The sequence below is a fragment of the Taurulus bubalis genome (assembly GCF_910589615.1).
Source record: "Taurulus bubalis genome assembly, chromosome: 15".
Lineage (NCBI taxonomy): Eukaryota > Metazoa > Chordata > Actinopteri > Perciformes > Cottidae > Taurulus > Taurulus bubalis.
The window spans coordinates 18,398,340-18,415,551 of NC_136603.1; the positions used below are offsets into that span (position 1 = coordinate 18,398,340).

The following is a 17,212-nucleotide window of genomic DNA, read 5'->3' on the forward strand; positions in this document are numbered from 1 at the left end:
CAAGCTGCCACATCAGGACTATCTAACATTCATACACCGTAGGCGCATCTACGGGAGTATTTTAGGGTTAAGTGTCTTGTTCCAAGACACATCGACATGGGCTTGCGGAGCCAGGGATCGAGCCGCCGATCCTCTGATTGAAGGACGACCCTGCTCTCCACTGAGCCACAGTCGCCCTGACTATGGGTTACAAAAATAAGACAATAACATCACAAGTCTAGCATGCTTTAAAAAATACTAAATTAAATTGGAATAAGAAGCAAGAGATGACTGATCTCAGCCGACACACAAAAGGAAGTACTGGAACGTATTTATTGTCACTTCAAGCACTAGTATTTTGTACATTTTTATGCACACATTTTGACGAGTGGTGTTGATCTGATGAGGGTTTGTGGGGGTATGTCAGACAAAAAAGTTTTGAAACCTCCAGGACATATAGACTTGGTCTAACAGACTATCTTCTGTGTGTGGGTTTGCATTACTTGTCCAATAAGCCCTTGCAAACTGCTTTTCAATAGTGATCTATGACAAGATGGCGGCTGCATTAAAATTTCTGTGACAGTCAATGGCAGCGATGATCTTAAACTTAATTATGTTTGATTTTCCTTGTTCTCACTTGCATGACTGAAATGCTAATTGCCCAGAAGAAAGAATATCCAATTAGCACGTGCTTATCCATCAATTTAATGTAATCTGTTACCACCCTGCCTTGTGACATCGAGAGCAGCTTTTTATATATCAAGGAGTGTACAATTAAATATTATCGTTTTTTTTCCCCCCGATTTATAAATATATATATATATATATATATATATATATATATATATATATATATATATATATATATATATATATATATGTTCTTCAAAGTTTCATGCCAATGACGTGTCTTTGAATTAGAATTTGCATATTCTCCGCCTCCTAAGAAGTTACTAAGCTAATATTGTGATGATAAAGAGCAGCAGGCGGTCACAGAATCCAGAATGGGAGTTTCACATCATAGCCAGCAGGTGTTGTAGCCGTGAATCATTCTCAAGCCACTGCAGGCCTGTATTTAAGCATCTGCTCTCTCATCCACCACCTACCTATAGGACCATCCTTTGTCAAACGAAAACTTCTGCTGACTCATTAAATAAATTATTGATCTGATGATTAACTCACTGTGGAGTGTTATGTAAATCGTTAGCTCCTTTGTTTGACTTCATAAAGGAGCGCCGTATGGACATTGTACTTTCATGAACTTGACGTGCTATTTGAAAAGTAGTAACACACTAAAGTGCATATAAGGCCCTCGACTCAAAACTAAAATCTTCGTTACTCGTCTTGCCGAGTCACTCTTATTGATTTGTCCCACCAACGGTATTTGACTATTTTTAAACTTCTTTTACTTATAACTTGAGACATGTCTGGCTCCAGCAGAGGATTTCTAACGGCGCTAAAGCACTGTGAGTGTTATCTGAGCCAAACAGGGGATGACAGAATGAAGTGGTCTAAAGGGCTTAATCCAAGTCTTTTGGGGAGAGCTGCAATAGGACAGAGAATGATGGCTTTGAAGACTTCAACCCACCAAGCAACCGGGTGTACTTGTGATAGAGTTGCCTGCGTGTATGGAAAGAGGAAATTAGTTGTTACTGACTTGAAGGAATAGGCTAACTCTTTCACTACCTCACAAGCCCAAACTCCACATTAAGCAGCCTGCTGATTCTCCACCAGGAGGAGTTGTTTGCTCATTGCCGGTCCAGTTTTCAAGCTAACACCTGTTGGTGTCTTTTAGTGACAGTTTAGACCTCCAGATGTGGACATGTTGATGTCACCTCCTAAAGCCCTGGTTCTCAACCATTTTGACTTGACAAGCTGCCTAGTCGCTTATATCTAGATCGTTCGTTTTAATAGTAGTTTAAAGCAGCGGTCCCCAACCACCGGGTCGCAGCCCGGTACCGGTCCGTGGGTCCCTTGGTACCGGGCCACACAGAAAGAATGAATGAAAAAAATGTTGATCAATTATCAAGGTCGGAAAGATGTTTTATTTTGAAAAATGACCGGATACATCCGTCTGTGCGTCTGAACCTCTTGACACATGTCAAGATGTCACGGGATACGTTCCCCAAAAAATGTAACTTCACTTAAAAGTACATTTCAACTAAAATCAAGGCAGAATATCCAGAGATCGCCAAAAAAGCACTGAAAACCCTGCTTCCATTTACAACATCCTGTCTCTGTGAAGCGGGGTTTTATGAAAAGCCAGAAAAATGTACAACTTTCTAAACTCGATAATACTCTTGAGCCCCATCGGATTTATCCTGTGACCCCTTGAGGGGTCCCAAACCCCAGATTGGGAACCACTGTCCCAAGGGATAGGACAGTATTAGCAGCTGCAATGTTAATAGTCGAATCACCTGCAGACAATGAATGTTACAGCTGCAGTATTTTCTAACCAGCTGTTTTTTACGTGTCATGTGTTTAGGATTTTACCTTAAATGACCAGTCACCTAAAATTAAAAACAAAATTAAAATGTTCCTCTGCATTTCCAATACATATTTAAAGGCCCCCATTCATCTCTGAAGTTACCAACAAACGACATCATGTCATCTGCTACAAGTCAAAGTGTCGGGAGTCTTCTCCTCCAACACATTCTTTCCAGAGAGAAATACAGAGGCCATGATATCGTGGGAAAATCAGCACACAGGAAATTCCATCAAAGCTTTTCTACGGATTTGACCATGTGACTTTTACTTTCTCTCCCTCAAGGACTTTCCATTCGGAAGGTGGGGGACCGCATAATAGACATAGTTTCCTTGAACAGAGTGAGTAACAGTGCTGCCCTATTAGTCTCAGACAGACACATTCTTGTACACTGACATCCCCACACGTGCACTAATGCACAACCAAGCATGCACACACTGAGCGGGTGCCAGGGCTGTGGACTGAAGTGGTGCAAGTGGTTCAGTGCCATTTCCAGCCTCCAAGGCTCATTTTTCTCAAAACTAGAACAAATATGTCAATGGTTCCCTTCAGTGTGGTTTATTTGATTTCAGGAATCTTAAAAGTGAGTTTTATTATCTCAAAAATAGAAAATGTCATGTTAATTCTTATATTTGTATGCATGCGCCACATTCAGATATCTTAAAACTAGTTTGCCACACATCTTCTACTATAACACACATGACTTAAGTTAAAGTGGCAAAGAGAATAAACACAGCACCTTCTCTGTTGGCTATGAAGGTAATCCAAAAAAAAACAAGTAGAGCTTTACAAAGCAGCATCAGAGAGATTTTGATGTTCAAGTTACACTTTCCTTAAATATATTTAAAATAATGTCCCTTGTAAATTTGGTTTAAATATATAGACAAGTAACACCACAAGTTTAAATTGAGGGAAATAATGTGTTGATGGCGTTATGGTTCATATAGTTTCACCTTAATTAATTCAGTTTTGGGCCACTTGGGGACAGCACTACAAGCTAACATTGACATATTATGGACATGGTCCAACATTAGCATCACTTTTAAGCCACCAACTCCTGAAGCGAATGCCTGCCTCTCAGCTAGCCACTAACTGTGTCTGTAGGCCATTTTTACACATATGTACCTTTTGCAAAAATATATGAATCCATCCTACCAAACTGTCAATGAATGTGGCCATTCAAATGTAATTACTTACGAAGGAGGTCATTCACAGCAGACAGCTGCTGTTAGGAACTGTGCTTCTCTTGAGATTTCCAATGTACCTTCTCCGTGTGAAATTGAGCTCTGCTTCTGCAATACAGTAACCTCTAATAACGACGACACACTACTTGACGAGAAAAACATTTCTCAGGAAGATATTGGCTCATACGAAATTAAATAGTCATTGTTTACTCAGGTTGGGCTTATGCGATGTAACTGACTCATGCCGTGAATAACGTCTCCACCTATCATAGCCGCTTATCTTAATGACATGTCAAGAGATATAGCACTATTATCTTTTTACTATTGTATTTCCAAATCGTTATTTGCCAATGTCCTACTCTGCATCACGCTCGTAAAGTTCCCTACAGTCACTTCTGGGAGCTGACCAGTATGACCACTGTCTGCTGTTGCTGGAGGTTTACGAGCTCCATGAGAGCAGTTGTGGTTTCGGAAGCTGTCTGGATGACACCTCAGCTACCCTACATGGAGACAAAACTAATATGAACTTTTCCCAGCTAAAGGGAGTGTGTGTGTGGCCCATCGGAGGACAGCGCAAGATGAAGTGTGGACATCAGTTCAGGAACAATTTAGATTGTTGATGTCTTTCACTTTATTTGAAAGCAGTTATAGAGTTTACAACAGTTTGAAACAACTACCAATTCATGTGATCTACTGAACAGTCACAACAGTCACCTTTATCAAAAAGCCAGAACCCGTCAACAAGACGACGAGCACCTTTGGCTACAGTAATGATAATCACAGTAGAGGTGTTCTGTTCATGCAAGACCATTGGCACTGGATCCCTAATGTAATCACTTATCACTGCATTGTATCATTATCTTTTAGCTCCCCTTCACAATACAGTAAGTTACTTTGTGGCATGACATTTGATGCCAGACCGCGAAAGCCACAGACGAGATCATGACGAATTAACTTCGGTCCGGTTTGGTGGTTTCTGAGCTTGGAAGATTAATGGAAGTGCTTGGATCTGCCTGGCTGTGTGCGGAATTGAACAAATACAGTTCGAACCAGCAACAGAAAAGCTAACAGCTGCATGTGGAGACTTCCAGTTGACTGGATTTAACGTCATTGCCTTTGCTTTCATCTAAAAATCAGCTTAGCGCATTTTATTGTATGTCACCAAATCACAATTATTTCTTCGAGGTCTTCACAATCTGTCCAGTAGACGACACGACACCCATCTTCAGAAAAAAATCCCCCAGAGGGCCTTGCATGACATTCAAAAGCAAGAATTTGTACTCCGGGCGACCCCCAACTGTGTCTGAAATCTCCAGCCTTGGCACAGTGCTGCCAACATAGTGTGTTACTGTGCATTGTGCGGCATTTAACACAGTGTAATGAACCTATTCAATTTCTGAAAGTACGGGGTAAAACCATTTCAGCGTACATGTGCCAGCTTGAAGCTCAATTATAGTTTGTGGTACTGGTGGAGCTGAAAAGGGGATTCAAAACCTCTCTAAAGGCCACAACTCGGTACAAATTTCGTGAATGAAACGGACAGCTGAGTTTGGGCTTCAGAAGGCAAACATTCTCATCACAGCGACATGAATTGGAGCGAAATTACAGTGATGTTGAGGGATTGAAAAGATGCACAATGGGTCCTCAGCTGAGAGAGAGAGAGGTCAAGTTTACTGCTGAGATCCCATTGTACAGGTTGCCCACAGTCCCTTTATTAAAGCAGTTATGCCATACTCCTTATTTGGTTAATGTGAGAACGTACCATGAATAAGAAAGAAAGAAAAACTAAATCCTCCTTGGTTTTCCTTTTAACTTTCTCGGTAAAAAAAAGTGAGTCATGGGGAATATTTTATTTCCTGTATAGTGTGTGTCCCTCCAGGCAATTACTGGTAATTTAAACGCCGTAGCGCCTGCAGCCTCTCGTGTTATCAGACGGAAGGACGCGCCCACAAACAGTCACAACTTCTGCCTCAGACCTGATGAAGCTCCTCTGAACTCCACACTCTGCGCGCACCAGCTCCCCAACGTGCACAGCAGCATGACGCCGGCCAACAAGTGCTGGATTCTTTGCGCCCTGACGCTCTCCTTCGTCGCGCGGTTTGGATATTGCAGTAAGTACAGATACGGTAACGAAATAGATGTATGTGTGTAGAAGTCATGTCCAGTGGGTCTGACAGCGCGAGGGAAAGTTACAGTCACGAGTGGTCGTGCGTAAAGTGGAGTCGAAAGTTTGTTTACATGTTGTGTACGTCATGGCGTCGGTTCATTCTTATTTGGGCTTTCGCATGCAGTGTTTTCTTGTAGTACGTGTTTTCCTCGATGTCATATTGCTTTAATATTTATTGTTTTTATGATGTTTGCCTTTCAAAATTGAAGCGAAAACTCATTTTCAAACACAATATGTGCGCCTCAAAATGACTCTAAACGGGCTACCACTACTATGCTAGTGTTGCTCAAGGAGTCAATCACACGCACACACATGCGCGCACACACACCCAAAACACGCACACACGATCCATAATTTATGCTTTGAGTGAAATCAGGTGCGTATCGACACCACTGTTGACGCGCCACTGAGTTTGTTTTGTTTTGTTGTGTTGGAAGGTTTTATTATTGAAGGGAGAGATGTGACGTCAGTCTCTAGGTCAAAGTCCACGCAGCCAGCAGTTCTCATACCGGTCACGACCCGCACCTGAGCCGCCTGGCATCCTGCTCTGTCCTGTCGCAACAGCCTTCCAGGCGGTAATGAGGCTGTCGGGATTGGATGTCAGATTCCCAGCAAGCTGAGAAAGGTCTGAGCGGAGGCAGAGTGGACCCAGAGTGGAAGAGAAACTGCACTCCTCCATCCCTGGGAGCAAATATTGAACTTGCCTGGCTTCACTAATTATAGTGATGCCCTTTAATAGCAAAGTCCAGAAAGGTCATTCCAGCTGTGGTATAGGTCAGATGTGTCCGTCTGCAGTTCAGAGTGATGAACTTCACCGGATGGCCTTAAAGCCAACGTCTTATCTTTCAGTGACGTACTGCACAGCGAGTTTTTGCGTCATTTCCCTGTATGGAGAAAAAACTTAAACCTTCACCCTTTTTTATAAGCAGCATTTGCAGCAAAGCATGAAGGCTGAGAACCGTCTTATGGAAAGAAAATGTGACGTGTTCTCTTTAGAAACATTGCACAAATACAACATACTTCTTGCTATAGTGACATATTCAAACTACCCAATGTCCAAGTAGTGTTCCTACATTTATCTAAAATCCCCTTTGTTGTTTCAAAACCTATTTTAGTGACTGCGTGCAAAGTCTACTATTAACATTTTTTTTAAACATTTAACTTCTGACTGTGCGTTAAGAACTAAAAAAGATTGGCTCGCCCTCCATGCTTGGTTGCGTTGGGGGTCAACCCTCTGGCGGCTCATAACTTTACATTTTGTGTGTATCCTGTGTTTTTATATTAATATTAATGTCTGTTACATTAACGCTCTTACAAAACAAGTTCACACAATGCTGATTAAGCCTTTCGCCGCCAGGGAAAGCTTTCTGTAATTGGCTGTACACTGAAGTTGTGGTGTCTGTCTCTAACACCGGCGCACGTTTGCCTGCAGGTGAGATCTCTATATCTCCCCCCGCCCCAAAGAGCTCTCTTTTAGTCTTCCTGTGCCTTTCTTTCCTTTTCTTTTCTTTTTTTACTGAAATCCAGTCCAGAAAGTTGACTTCTGCCATACTACCTGCTGCTTCGTCACTATGGTCTCTCCCATGTGGCTTATTACTTTATCTGCCGGAGGGAGGCAGACAAAAGGTCCGTTCCCGGGTAAAGTGACCTCTGCAAAGCCATGACGGCTTCATATCACTTTGTGCAGAGTCACAGAAACCACTTCTTATGGAATGTTAGAGGACTCTACTATTCATTAAAATAGCACAACATAATTGCCACACGGTGGTATTCTCAGTTATACAGACAACACAAAGCCTTATAGGTGTCTGATAGTACTTTAAAGTGACATCTAAAGGAGATTGAAAGCCAATGCAGCAAAGGCAAATTTGGTGTGATGTGTTAGAAACACTTTGTTCCGCTCAATAGTTTGGCTGCTATAGTCGAGGCAGGAGGCTATAAAAGCGCGTCATTCTCTCTGTTACTCAGTCAAAGATATGATCTCATTTTGAAGACATTCCTCAGCTGATAATAAACTTGACTGGACTTTGTATTTTGCTTCAGGCTCAAAGCAAAAAAATAACACTCAAGAGCTTTGGGTGTTGACGTAATGTTTGTTGACGTAATGTTTGTTGATGTAATGTTGGGACTCGGGGCAAAGAGCGCTTGTATTTTCTTGTAGATGTGTTCAGGGCCCATGATCAGGACCTGTTAGTCCAGAGGACTTGCCTTAGTAAAGAACCGTAGTATATGTTACACTTTGTTCCTACTGGGTGACATTATGTCGGCGATGTTGTATGTTGTTATGTTCGTAGCCTGAGGCAGTCAATTATGAGCCTTAATAAACAGTAAAAACAAATATATCTATGATAATAAAAGTTGAGCCCGATAGAGTGTAGAACCTGTTTGGGCAACACGACTACGCTGTCAGGTTGAGGAAAAGATGGAGCTTTTGGTTACTGAGGACAGCCTTATTGGCCTAACAATGAACTCAAACAACTGCTTGTTTTCATAGGTGTGCCCAGTGGTCAACTTCTCCCAAATCTAATCGTGAGACGAATAGCAACAACTTGATTGTTGTTATTGACTGTTTTGTCTATTCGTCCGGCCGTATTCGATTAGAATTCATTGAGCTCCAATTAGAGAGAATTTCCTTATGCAAAGGTCCGGAACGTCATAACAATGTCTAATTTGCACGATGATAAAGTGCCATTTATATTGAAATAGCATTGTTGTATCAACAAATGTATGTAGTCAACAACCGACTGTCAAATCAAATAAAGCTCAATTGAATAACATCTCCATAATATGGATTGTCAGTTTTCCAATTGGATAAAGTATAAATAATGCATATTCTAATAATACATCACTCTCATTTCCAGTAAAATAAGGGTTGGATAAAAAGAAAACATGATACATAACAGAAGGTTTTTGACAAATGTGGCTCTTAAAATAAAGTACTTAATTTTAGAAACATTTATTTAACTGAATCGTCTTGGCCATGCAGCATTACATTAATTTAAGTAAGGTGTGAAGGGATGTCAATCAAAAATATTCTTCTCATCTAATAAAAAGAGAAATGTGTGTGCAGGGACTATATCTGTGTTTATTGAACCCACTTCAACTTTATTCTCCTCTGTTAACATGATTGTTGGGAGGTGATCCATATGTGAGGATTCTGATCATATTGAGCTTTTAGGATGATTTTTTTGTGTGCCTTCATTTGGATTTAAATTGTACCCACTTAAATCTGAATGAAGGCACAAAAAAACAGTCTGCTAAAAAGAGTTGTGTTTTGTGGCGCTTCATATTGCTGCTTTTATTCATCTTCACTGCCTTTGAACATATGAGACGCTGGTTTTAAACGGCCAGTGGGAAGAGTGAACATCCGTTCTTGGTTAAAGGCTCTGGTCTCGCTGTCCACATTTCTCTTCTTGGAGCACGTCCTGTGAAATAACTTCTGACTTGCGTACTTCACCGACTGTTGGCTCTCTCTCTCCCCGTCTCTCCCGGGTTGAGCTTTCTGGAGTTGCGACTCTTATCGAAATACACGTATTTGATGGTCTGAGAAAGCATCACATGATATGTTTTACATGTAATTGGTTGGTGTGTTTACTGGACCGCTGAACGAGTGCCGTAAAGACTAGAAAAGCTGCGCCGGTCAAAATAGAAGCGCTCCTTCAAAATGATTTGATGAAATAATAATTCTCAATTATCTATCGGTTGTAGATCACGTCCGGATAGAACTCTGCCTGGGTCTGGGTCCAGACCGCGGCCCACCTATTGGCGACCCCTGCATTAGTCCCTTAAGCAACAGTTTATTTTCCATTGGAAAAGACAACGGGACAGGCTGTGCTTATCCTAAATGGAACAGCAAATGGTTTTGCAGATATATTTTTACTATCACGTTTGGCATAATATGTGTCTACATTTAAATGTGTTTAGGCTTTATTTAAAACAGGATTTAATATTACCATAGGCTTTCCCCCAACCAAGCATTTGACATATGTTGTCTTTAAGAGACAATCAGCAATGTATTGACAGTTAACATTTGCAAACAACTCATGTTTACTGTTTTAAACCTTAGAGCACAAAAGAACAAATATGCTAAATGTGTTTTTAAATATAAAAAAATGTAAATTGGGCCTCCAGGCAGTAAAACAAAAATGCAATTATACCGTGGCTCCATCAGCTAAATGACAATACATGCCACAGGTAAATACAGAGAGGCAATCTGAGCTACTTACATTACAATCGCCTTCTTCAAGGTTTTGTCCATCAGGGAACATTAGCTTTTACTATTTGCATATCATTTCGGTGCTGTTGAGAGGTGAAACAATCAGGACTAAACATCAGTATCATGGGTGCACAGTCTTAGGAGCTTCACTAATCGTCTCACGGAGGAGTAAACATTGTGTCTCATTAATTTGTGGAGGAATTTAATTAGATGCTCACTTGCTGTTTGAAGTGGCCTTTTCATTAGGCCGCCTCAGGCCATAGGATGAGAGGAAACTGCGTTGCATGTGCCATCTTAATTAGCATTGCAGTAAGGAGTAGACTTCAGAAAAGAGCTCGACTAAACTGTCACCAAAAACTATTTGGAGTCCATTAAATGAATCCACCTATAAGTGGAAAGTGAAGCCGCTTCTCTGCTTAGCCAATTAGGTGTTAGCTAATGTGTTCTGCACTTACTAGTACGCAGGCCTTTTAGTCTTTAGTTTTTCTGAGAAGATGTCTGTTTTGTCCCAACATGAATCTCATCTTGAGGCAATTTCACTGCAGTGGAAGCAGCAGCTCTTTCAGGGGGTGACGCCAGCATTATAATCCAGACTATTAATTAATTAATCTATTTGACTTCAATCTCGAGCTACAGTGAGTTATTTTTGTATTTATATTGATATATAATTTATTAAATAATGTCTTTGTTGGGTTCTTAACTTTGATTTGCTCTCCAAAGACTTGTAACATGACTTGGACTTTTTCTCTAAAGACATGGTTTAGACTTGTTCTCTAAAGACCTGAGACATGACTTAGACTTGTTCTCTAAAGACATGACTTAGACTTGTTCTCTAAAGACCTGAGACATGACTTAGACTTGCTCTCTAAAGACATGACTTAGACTTGCTCTCTAAAGACCTGAGACATGACTTAGACTTGCTCTCTAAAGACCTGAGACATGACTTAGACTTGCTCTCTAAAGACTATGTCTTACACGTCTGTTTTGTCAGACACATTTTAAGGAGCGCTGCTTTTTGTGGTGCTTTCAGTTGGCTGCATGGATTAAATAATGATGGCCAATAGTGAAAATGAGTTGTGTGAGTCATAATAACAGCAATTAATATGTAATCTTTGCTGCACCAAAGCACATGACCATTAATGACAGTCCTCAGGGTCTGTCTTGTCTTTTCAAGTGTTTCTTCTGCTTCCTGACCATTACTGCCCACATCTCAGCAGAATCTAAGTACGTGACATTGCTTTTAAACGGAAAAACAGAAATGATTGAATCCCATTGTGCATCCCCAGCATTGACATGTCCAGTTTGTCCCTACACAGCATCAGTGTAGGTTACTGTAGTTCTCAGAGGTGAAGGGTTGAATTCCTCTTGTGTGGACGCCTCTATCTAGTACACTGTTTGTCTGGTTATATCTTGTTTTTGTTGTCTCTGTCTTTGCCTCTCACTGTCTCAGTAAATTACAGTGAGTATACCGTGTATGTTCCCATGAAGTTTTACATAATATATGCACTGGTAATGTGTATGAGTACCCACCTGAATAAGGATGCCCCACAGCTGTGTGGGAGTCATACACTCATTAAGACACCCACAATATGTAAACTTATTGACAGGAAACCACTAGATAATTCGTAGCAGAATACAAAATGAAGGACACCTTGTTGTATAACATGACAACAGGAATGCTAGTTTAGAGCGCTAGTTGACTGGGTTTCCTAGGCGTGATGGGTGTCATGTAACTTGATGCGCCAGTTGGTTTGTTACGAAAGAACCATTTGAGAATCCATCATTGAAAATCGTTGGGAAATGGACAGGCAGTTTTGAAAAATAATTGGCTGGTGATTGTTGAACACCAGCCACACACACCTAAACCACTCCCCTAGCTGCCATTAGCTCCTCACAGGTCCGCTGACACAAACACATTACTTGAGGCCGGGCAAGATGGATGTGACCTCGTGACCCAGCGATTCTCGCGTAATCTTGTGATATAGGGAGAATCCAAGATGAAGCAGAATGAAACAAGGACGGCAATACAAATGCTGAGTTGGTGTACTCTGAGCAGCTTTATGAAGACCTCGCAGTAAACAATAGACAATAAAGCAACACACAGCATTCCCACATGTGATTTATCAGATGCTTGACCAAAAGACTTTGCTCCAGGAAAATTGGTTTTGAGTGTCTGACCTCTGAGTCATTAGTATTGCACTCCCATATAAATGGCTGACTACATTGCAATATGGTGAAGATATGTATTCCTGTGTGAGAAAATGCCTGTCCTCCCGAGGTTGACACCGCAGTGGAGATGAAAAATGCACTTGGAGGAGGATGAGCCACACTTTAATCTGTGTGTCCTGTGCCCTGTCGTCTGTATAAATTGGCAAAGGATACTTCCTCTGCTCTATAATTAGAGAGATGATACTGACTCATTGGTCATTTCTCCACCAACTTGACAAGATGGCTAAGTTAGCTTTGCCTTGCACAGCTGCAGCAGAGCAGCCCGGCTACTGACGGAAGTCTGAGATCCGACTCATTTCCAAAACCAACAACCGAGAAATCTCACAATATACCAGACCAAAATGGATAAAAATGAGTTTTATCATGTAATGTTAGTGTCGGAATCATGCATTTCCATAACAAGCTTCCATTAATAGTCGTACATAGCAGGTCCTCTGTATTGAAATAGTAGCATGACATTGCTCCATAGACCATGCATTCGGGTTGGCAGTTCCACACTTTTAGTTTTAACACTTTAAGATTTTGGATTTGGGAGATAGTTCATGTTTACTCATATTTTTGGATAATTTAAGACCATTGGAAAAACATGTATGCAATTAGAAAATGGGCATAGTTCGCCTTTAAGTAGGAAATATATCGTCCTGTTTATTCAGCTCCGTTCCATATCAGCTGGAGCCATCTTGGTTGTTTTTTAAACTGCCTCAACAGCGCCTGTCTTCACGGTCTTAATCTCAAACATGCCCCATGTTAGATATTTGGTTGGGATTGGCCCGGCCTGTCTTAGGTCAATGGAAACTTGTCCAAAGCAGAGGGACGCATCTGCCAGAGCAAACAAGCTCCCTCTGAGATTAGTCTGGTTCCCAGGCTACTCATTTTTAGCTTAAAATTGAAAGTTTCCCATGACAGGTTTTTAGACAGACTCCTGCAACGTCTCAAACTCCTTCCCTGCTCACTCATTGAATCTTCCCGACATAAAGACACTTGTTAAGTTACTAAAGTTACTATTAAGTGAGCCATAGATAGAAATGTGGACCAACTATGAACACTCTCTGGTCTCAGCTTCTCCAATGTGAGAATGTGCTGCTTTTCTCTGTTTTATATCACTGGGATGTTGATACCTTTTGGGTTTTTGGTCAAAACAAGACTTTTCCAGACCAATTTATAGTTGGGGTAAAAATCCGCTCATGGTGATTAACTTCCATGGTTTTGGTGATGCTGAATCTTTGCAGACAAAGTAAGCCTTCTGTATAAATGTCCCTTGATCTGTCTGTGTGCACAGTGTGTTGTGTCTGTCAGGGCATTGTGTGGAGAAAGGAGTCTACAGCTGGGGATTCATTATTAGTGTCTCTCTGTAGCTCACAGGAAGCTTTAATCTTTTTAATGTTGACGGATAATTGGATACATATTTCACATGTTCGGCGGGGAGGTGAATGACACCAACACCGATTCCTAATTAGGGATGTAGTCCTGTCCTATTCATGCCTTCATGACTCTCTCCCTTTTCGTTTGTGTAAAAAGAAAGTGGTATCTTCTGAGCCTGGGAACATGTTTGCAACTGGCCATCTGCAGACCAATAAGGCAATGCTAGCACTTCCTGTGTGAGTCGACGACAATTATAAACTCTATTTAAGTTCGAGAGTTCAGAAAGTGATGCATCTCACAGGATACTGAACATGTCCGAGATAGCAATTATTCTACAGTAAGTCACTTGGAAATTATGCGTGGGTACCATAAATGAAAACACAAATTGTATGTGACATTTAATGATGTGCGATTGCTTCGTGTTATTTTGTTTGAAATGTGTTTTTCGAGACATAAAAGAGATGGCAAAGCAATTTTGAAAGTCAGCCAGAAATTCGGTTGCAATCTTTCTTGATATTCTAACAACAAAAAAGCCTTCCTCTCATCATAAGGTGTGGAGACTAATTGTTTGCTTTGCACTCAACCATAGCAACTGGTGTCAGTGGAGTGAACAAAAGGTGAAGGGAAAAAAAGAAAGAGGTGAAGTCTGAACTTGTCGCGGTAGCGCTCCGATAGACTCTGTGATGAAAGAAGCATCACTTCTCTTCTCTCTGTGCCAGTTCAGACAAGGTGAGAATGGACCATGGGCATCTCGTTTTTAACTGCTTGCCGTTGATTGTCAATGCAGTAGAGTCCCTTTTGCACTCCAAAGCTGCTCAGCAAAAATGTAGAAAAGTTGAATTAATATCAACTTTTAAAGTGAAGATAGAGATGCAAGCTGTCAGGGCCGTGTGAGTTTGGATCAGCCTTTTCATTTCTTTCAGCCTTACCTTTTCTAACTGGGAGATTGTGTGTCAGGTTCCATGGAAATCCTTCAAAGTAAAAACAGGTCGCACAACTCTTCTCCAGTACACCGTGCTGTTTTTCAAGTTTTTCAACTATCTTGCCTTTGTCACGGCGGTAGCATCAGCTGCGCAGCAAGACCTTTTAAAACAGATTTACACATACAGGATTCAACAAAGCAGAAGATAGCTGGAACAGTCACAACCACATCAACAAGTTATTTCTTTTGAAGATCAGCTGGCCAATGATTCAAGTGCGGTGTGAGTCTGAAACTGTGTGACTCAACTAATATAGTGGTAATATAAACTCTCTGACTGAGGCATAGACGAATAAAATGAACATTTTATTTTTAGAAATGTGGTATTTGCAATCGCATACTGATATGTGTACATATGGACTCGGATAATACATAAACTGAATAATAAGAGCAGGATATGGCTATATCTGTGTTTCTATATTTATATATCCACACTAATAACAGAAGTCTGATGTTTGCTTGACATCTGGGCCACATACAGAATATTCTCAATAAAGTCCCCCAAAATAGTGCTGTTTTTAACTGGAAGAGAAGGGATCCGTGCTCACAGCAAATGTACTACAATAAATAGAAAACAAACCAAATATATTCATTTGCAGTCACGCTACAGTGTGTTCTGCTTATCTTTCCTGTTGAGACGGGGACAAAGTGACCACATCAGACCGAACAACATTGAAAGGCAACAGCTGCAATCTCAGTTGAACTTTAAGTGTATTTCATGTGCATTAATGTGCTCCTCCCACCAGCTGCAGGTCTAATCCCTGAAGAATGCGCGCGTTCAAGCTAAACTCTCATTTTCACTAAAGCTCACCAATTACCAATAGAGAAGCATCCCCTTTTTTTTTATAATTTATACTGTTTGAACAATAACCTGCATTGGATAAGAGGAAAGCTGTATCGATCCTCTCATCTAATCAAGAGCACATGCGCGGTACAATCAGTCGTGGATGGCATTTGCACAGACGGGGAATGAGCCATTGATTCATCTGGGTAATCGGAGCCACATCAAAGACGCCAACGTTCATGGCTGCAGCCTGGAGAGTCATCGAAGGTTGGTTCAATATCTGACAAATAACAGCTTCATTGTGTGTGTGGGGGGTATTGAAGATGCGTTTAGAAGAAAAGAGTTTTAACTTGTCTTCTCAGGCTGGGCTAAATGGCAAATTCCCAACTTGCGATGTCCAATACAAGAAGTTATTATTCCCGTGCGGTAAAAGCTCTCGGCGGTTGTTCAGAAACCTGCGGTGTGGTGTTCCTGCTGTGGGAATTATTTACTCTGCTAAAGTGTTTTCTTCTTTTTCTATATTTCCTCACAGCAAATAACATCGCTCCCACACATCGCAAGGGTGGCATAGCGTGGACAGGGAATAGTTTGTATTCATGATATTGCAATGAGATAACACAATATCACAGCATATTGCAGAGTGCAATATGGATGTTTTAAAATTCCTGGTTCGAAGATCGAATGAAACCCCGACGAAAACAATGAGATTCTCTTTTTTAAGGCCAAAAACATTAACGTTGCACCTTCCTTGAACATTATGTATTTTGTGGGTCAAACCTACTATAGCAAATATGAATTAATGAATGAAAAAAGGTGGATTGTGCAGGTATGGAAAAAGGATTAGAGCCACACAAACATTCATATATACCTATGGTAGTCAAACATAGAGCAAAAGAGTGTTGGCCTCAGAGGTCGTGCACTACGTCTTTACTGCCACTTGAAAATGTACTTGAGGGTGTCTTTATAGACTCATATACTTATTCATCGTGTTGATAATGTGTTAATGTTGTATATTTACTTGCAGGGCTTCTAATTAGAGCTCATCAACCGTCACACGGCGCCCAATACAAGGTTTCCCCAAGGGGACAATAAATAATGTCAGAATCAGGATGGAATGGATCACACTTTTACATTGTGGACAACGTGGTGTCTGTTTAACCTTTTTAAGACAATTACTTCCTGTCTCACAGGCTTCACTGTCTAACAGGCTCTTGCAGCAGCTGAAATTAAAAAATTAAAACAACAATAGGCAGCAATTTACATTAAATACACAGGGGACGTGAGATGTGACTGGTTGCCAGTTAAATGTGTTATGTTGCTGCCAGGTTTGCAAACTTATCTTGGATAAGAAAACCGGTGTGTCCCTACCTGATCTAATCTCTTGGAGAGAATCGCAGTGCGTGACCGTTGTGGAAGCTCCTGATGGCACAGCGACAACCCGATACGTGGAGGAGAGCCGCCTGCAACGCTCGGCTGGTCCCCCATTTTTAGAGGCCTGTGTGTGTGTGTGAGACAAATTGTGTGATAGGCCAGATGCCAGTTCTTAGATTCCTCCACTTTACGCTCTAATTACATGCAGGTCATCGGCACGTGAGATTGTGTTGCCGTCTCTGGTTTCGATCTAAACTGGGCTATTTAAATTCACAGGGAGCCTAAATTAAGGCTCACCTGTTTTAAAGATCTGAAACGAGTAAATAACCTGGTTCAGTTCGTGAGCACGGCACAGAAACCTGAGCAGCTGCCATAATATATTATTGAATAGCCCAATATATCCACAAGCAGACGCTTCATACACGAGAAAACACAAAAGACTCATTGCAGAAACGT

The 17,212-nt window shown here is 41.1% G+C and overlaps 1 protein-coding gene across 1 annotated transcript in view; it reads left to right on the top strand.

Moving 5' to 3' along the window:
* Window positions 1–5,669: 5,669 nt before the first annotated feature.
* tfpia (tissue factor pathway inhibitor a) overlaps window positions 5,670–17,212 on the top strand; it is a 34,722-nt gene continuing 23,179 nt past the window's right edge. Inside the window, exon 1 of the mRNA XM_079231402.1 lies at window positions 5,670–5,759. Coding sequence (XP_079087528.1) covers window positions 5,687–5,759 — 73 coding nt within the window. The 5' untranslated portion in view covers window positions 5,670–5,686. The remainder of the gene's footprint in view (window positions 5,760–17,212) is intronic.